The 5,033-nt window shown below is 51.4% G+C and overlaps 1 protein-coding gene across 1 annotated transcript in view; it reads right to left on the reverse strand.

Moving 5' to 3' along the window:
• The window catches only part of SSH1 (slingshot protein phosphatase 1), a 35,715-nt gene that overhangs the window by 27,843 nt on the left and 2,839 nt on the right, over positions 1–5,033 (reverse strand). The window contains exon 2 of the mRNA XM_027894334.1: positions 1,550–1,590. Within this exon, the coding sequence (XP_027750135.1) occupies positions 1,550–1,590 (41 nt within the window). The remainder of the gene's footprint in view (positions 1–1,549; positions 1,591–5,033) is intronic.

A 5,033-nucleotide genomic window follows, 5' to 3' on the forward strand; every position in this document is an offset into this window, starting at 1 on the left:
CTGCACCAGAGCCATGTGATTCCCGAGGTCTGTCTGGCTATTTAATTACCAGATTCTTATCCTGACAATCGTATACGGAAGAGCAGCCCCAGGAGACTGAAGGACAGAGGAAGCTCGTGGGATCTTGGTGTCCAACGTCAGTGCTGCAGCATTTTTCAGCAGCCAGTAGAAAAGCATTAGCCTTTATAAACCTGGTCTAAGTACATCTACCCTCCCCATGACTCTGGTCAGTGGTGGGTACATGTACCCGGCCCGCAAAGAAGCCAGACAGGCCAAAAGTAGCCACAAATCCAAGGATTTATCTGGACACTGAAAACATCTGTAATGAAGAAGATGAAGCTGCGTTTCCTCTTTCAGCACAGGACTGGATATCCCAAAAAAAAGGCTGTCATCCTGCTTGGCTACATGTTCTTGTTTAATGCAACACGGGAAAAAGCAAAAGAATTAAAAGAATTAAGGTTGTGTGGCTGTTTGTGCCTTCAGCAGATTCCTGCCGGAGCCCTGCATTGCGCAAGGAGCAAAACCAGGAATCCTGAATTTTGCTTTAACCGATACAAAATCCATTCCTTACAAAATCAGCTCTCAAATGGCATTACAGACAGTCATGAAATACCTGGAATCTACAGGAGAGCACACAGAGCCAGACACACAACACTTGTATCTGCAACCCATGTGTGTGCAGACAGGACAGCAATGCAATTCCAGGCTTCCCAGGTGGGCTGCAGCCACGAGAAACCACCTCAGAACACAGAAGCAAGGAAGTCTGTCTCTCCTGCTCTGTCAAAAAGCAACTCTGCTTTTCTGCCCTCTGATTTCACTTGCAGGGCAAAGACAGTTTAAGCAGCAGCACGAGTGGCTTTGTTTTTTTCTGAAAGCAGGATAACTAAAGAAGGAAGGAGTGGCAAGGAGGAGAGAACTGAACCACTGTCTACCTTTACACTTCCCTCCCCGGCTGTGGTTTACAGGTTAGAAGGTAAGAGCTGCCTGCAAGAGCTGGGCTTAGAGCGAAAGCCCCACAGAATTACTCAGAGCTCCATTAGACAGGGCCCCACCACAAGAGCTTTGGATCTGCACAACGTCAGTGAGGAGTCCTTTTCTTCTGCATGATCTCTCAGCCCTTTTTTCCCCTCACATGAAGAAAGTGGCTCTACACAACCCCAAGGAGTCCAATTCCCAATGGTTAATGCCCAGGAATGAGCTGAGCTCTCCCCTCCCCAACCCGGAGCCTCAGGGAGCAGCAGCAGAGCCAGAGATGCTGCGATAACAGTTAAGTGCTGTGGCCAGAGCTGACGAGCAATTTTCCAGTGTCCTCCCACCAGGAAAAAAAGGATCACAAACCCTCTTTTATGCTTTCAGCTCACTAAATGCTCATCTCAAAACCGATAAGGGCTTGAGTATCCCCAGTGCTCTGCTCTCTTCAGACCATGCCATCCCCTGCAGGCAAGGTACAGGCTCCAGGTCGGGGATCTCTGCGGGATCAGGACTTGGATACATGGCAGACAATTAACACCACTGGAAACAATGTTTAGAGCCCAAAAGCTCCGCTTACCTCACGTTTAATTTACGCTCTTCATCGCTGCCAACCTCCAGCTGAGGAGAGAAAAGAAGGATACAGAGAAATAGTTACATGTTGGTTGTTTCCACATTATAACTATAAATAAAACCCCGGCACTTTTTAAACCCATCCCTGCAAAGAGAGGGTGCAGGTTTTTCTTCCCGGTGCTAGGGATAAATGAGACTCCCTAGTCATGCCATCAGCACCGGCGCCGGGTGACAAAGGGGCTCACGGGGATTTTAAAGCTATTAGGTCCTAATCCTGCAAGCTGGGCCTGGAGCACAGATCGGTTTGACGATGACGGTCACGGAGCGCACACATCGCGGCCACCGCGCACACACGTGAGGGCAGCGCTGGGAACCGCGGGCTGGGCACAGGGAGAGCCGGGATTCGGGGGCACGGGGACAGCACAAGGACACAGCCCTCAGTGCCCTGCTGGGGCTGTCCCAGCTCCAGCAGCTGAACCCCTACCTGGCACCACCAACCCCAGCCACTGCTCACACCGGCAGCACAGCAAGGCCATCTCCACCTTGAGACCGGCCAGGACAATGCCCACCTGGTTGCCCAAGCATCAACAAGTCCTCCATCTGCTGCTTTTCTGAGGGACACGCTGCTCTGGTGGCAGGTATGGATTAAAATGGGCGCTTTTTCAACAGGTAAGTCCCCCTGGAGGCAGATCTGGCTGCTCTGGTGACATTAGCGGCCCTCACACTTTATTTACCCTTCCCAAAGCAGAAGTGTGGCTCCAGCCTGCTTCCAGAAACGAGCATTTTCACAAAGCCCTGCTTTCCAGCCGCCCCTTCTACTTTCCTATTAGCTTCTGGACAAAATTCCTTATGAAAGGAAAACAGAACTGGGGCTAATTGCATCCAGAGCTGACCAAAAAAAACCAAACAAAAACAAAACCAAAAAAAACCAGGCTCAAAGATAATTCTCCTCCTTTGGTCCTGTGTGAGGAGACAGAAGAGAAAGGGGCAGGGGCAATGCCTTGGAGGGCAGGGCTATGCTGGAGAGGTGGTTTGGGCCCAAAGAGCGAAGCTGGGATTTTACAGATGTCCTGCAACAGGAAAACCTTCACACTCACAATACACCAGATTCTGACAAAGCTGGAAGGACACAAGCCTTGAAGGAATCAGTGCCGACACTCAGGGAACATCCTGGTATTTACTACAACATTGCTCAGAACCCACATCAAATAAGGGTCACCAGAAGGGTTATTTGTTTCCAGGTGCTTTTGAACAAATTAAAAATAAGCAAACAGTTCCATTTAAAATGTTTGGGCTTAGGGTTTCGTGTGTGTGTGTGTGTGTGTGTGTGTGTGTGTGTGTGTGTGTGTGAAGGACCTGGATTGCTCCCCACTCCACCAGTTAGCACTTGGGAGGCTGGAGTGCACAGGAGCTGCTCTGCTGACAATCTGTGAGAACCAAGTAAAGTCAGAGGGAAAAAAAACCCCTCCAAATGCAACAGCAGAGGCCGGATATTGGAAATATGGCCATTTGGAGGAAGGGAGATGCACAAGGCCCATCCCAACTGACCCAGCAGAGGGTGAGGAGCATACCAGGGCTATTTTTAGTCTGTTTACAGTGAGCTGTGGCAGCACAGAGCCGGGCTCTGCAGGCAGAGCCCCAGAGAACCCTGAGTCCCAGTGCTCCCACCGGCAGATCCCCCAGTCCTGGGAAGGTCTGGCAGGTTTGTGGCCTTTGCAGGGCCACCCTCCTGTTTGTTTGGGTCTATCACGTAGCAACAAGGGGGAGGAAAACTCTTTTTCCCTTTTTAAACAAACGTGACTGAAGTCTTGGATGTTGTCAGCTGGGGCTCGGCAGCAGGGCCAGGCCTGGAGCTGCTGTGGGCTCCTCTCCTGCAGGAGCTGAGCTGCTCTCAAAGTCGAATTTCCCTGTATCTCCTGTTAAAAAGCTGCAGCAAACCCAAACCAAAGCAGCAGCAAGGCTGCCACGCTGAGCCCTCCCGCCTTATCCTGCTCAGAGCATCCCTCTGAGCAGGCAGGTTTTGGGGTGCACCACCTACCACAGTGACGCTGTGGACCCACAGCTGATCCCACCACGGCACAGACATCAGGAGCAGACCCCCACCAGACACATCCACATCCTCCCTGGGGACTGGGCCAGGCTGAAGGACGTGGCAGGAAATGGCAGGTGTGTGGAGGGGAGATGCACCAGTGCAAGTTCCCAAGTGGGTATGAACCCCCACTCCTAAGAATTTATGGCTCGCTATGTTAACTCAGCAGCAAACCTTGTGCAGGCAGCAGCATCCATTTTATAAATTCCTTGGGGCTCATGAGTTAGGAGAGGCCCAGCAGCACAGTCACAATTAGCAAAGATGTATGGTCATCATTTTCCATTAAAAATACCTTCTAGTAATTATTGAGTAGGCTAAAAGTCCCAAGGAGACCTGGTTTCCCATGCAAGAAAGATCCTAAATGATCAGGGAGCACGCTGGCACTTTTGGATGGGATTTTCCTTTGAAATTAACTTTGTAAAAACAACACACTGAATCTGGAAACAGCTAATTTATGGCTTTATGGTATTTCGTGCCAAAAGGGACCATTCCTACAGGAGTGGATGTCTTCCTCTGGGAGCCACCACAGCACACCTGAGCTGTGGGTACTACGGGCAAAAAAGCCCTGCCATGGACAACACCTGGAGGCAAGTTTGGGGCAGCATTTTTGGGAGGAAAAGGGAGAATTGTATGGAAAAAAACAACCACCACGAGCAGCTCCTACACCAAGCAACGCCCAATGCAGATGTACATGGCAAGGTCTGCTTTGACTCTTCTCCCACCTGCACCAGTTAAATCCAGTCTATTTCCACTGCCTGCAATAGGGTTATGGCTCATTTTCCTCTCCACAGACTGGGTGGTCAGTAGGCCTTGCTTAAGGGTCTGTCTAAACCAGAACCCAACAAAATTCCTTCTGAGAGAACTCCCTGGGAAAGCACACGTCCTATCTCCAAGTTTCTCAGTGAACACAGCATGGACCCAAACCGGGTCCCGCAGCCAAGGAGCCCCCGCAGCCCCCAGGGCGAGGGAGAACCTGGGAGCCTTGTGGCACTGCCCCCCTCCCGCTCCCCCCTCGGACCAGCTAATCGGGGGAGTCACAGGGACCTGACAGGTGACAAATAGGATTGTTTACCTGGCAGGAGTGGGGACAGAGCGGAGCCAAGGGCAGCAAGCACCACAGGAAAGAGGTATGGGGGAGAGGGAAGCATGGAAAGAGTTTGTAGAGAAACACCAGGCCTATCTTTGGGGGTCACAAAAGAGGTGGATTAGGAGGAAAAAAAAATAGAAGAAAGACAAACTGGAGGTTGCAGCTGTGTTTGGATGGCCTGTGGGAGCTGCAAGGAGGGAAGCCAGGCAGAGGCAGGAGAGGGCATTTCTGGGGTACAGGAGTGGAGGGGGTGTGCAGCAGAGCTGGGACATGCAGGGTGCCAGGCAGGCAGGACAGGGATGCACAGGACACGAC

This window comes from Empidonax traillii, unplaced genomic scaffold (assembly GCF_003031625.1).
Source record: "Empidonax traillii isolate 1590-97213 ecotype Southwest subspecies unplaced genomic scaffold, ASM303162v1 scaffold426:size1138770, whole genome shotgun sequence".
In the NCBI taxonomy this organism is placed as follows: Eukaryota; Metazoa; Chordata; class Aves; order Passeriformes; family Tyrannidae; genus Empidonax; species Empidonax traillii.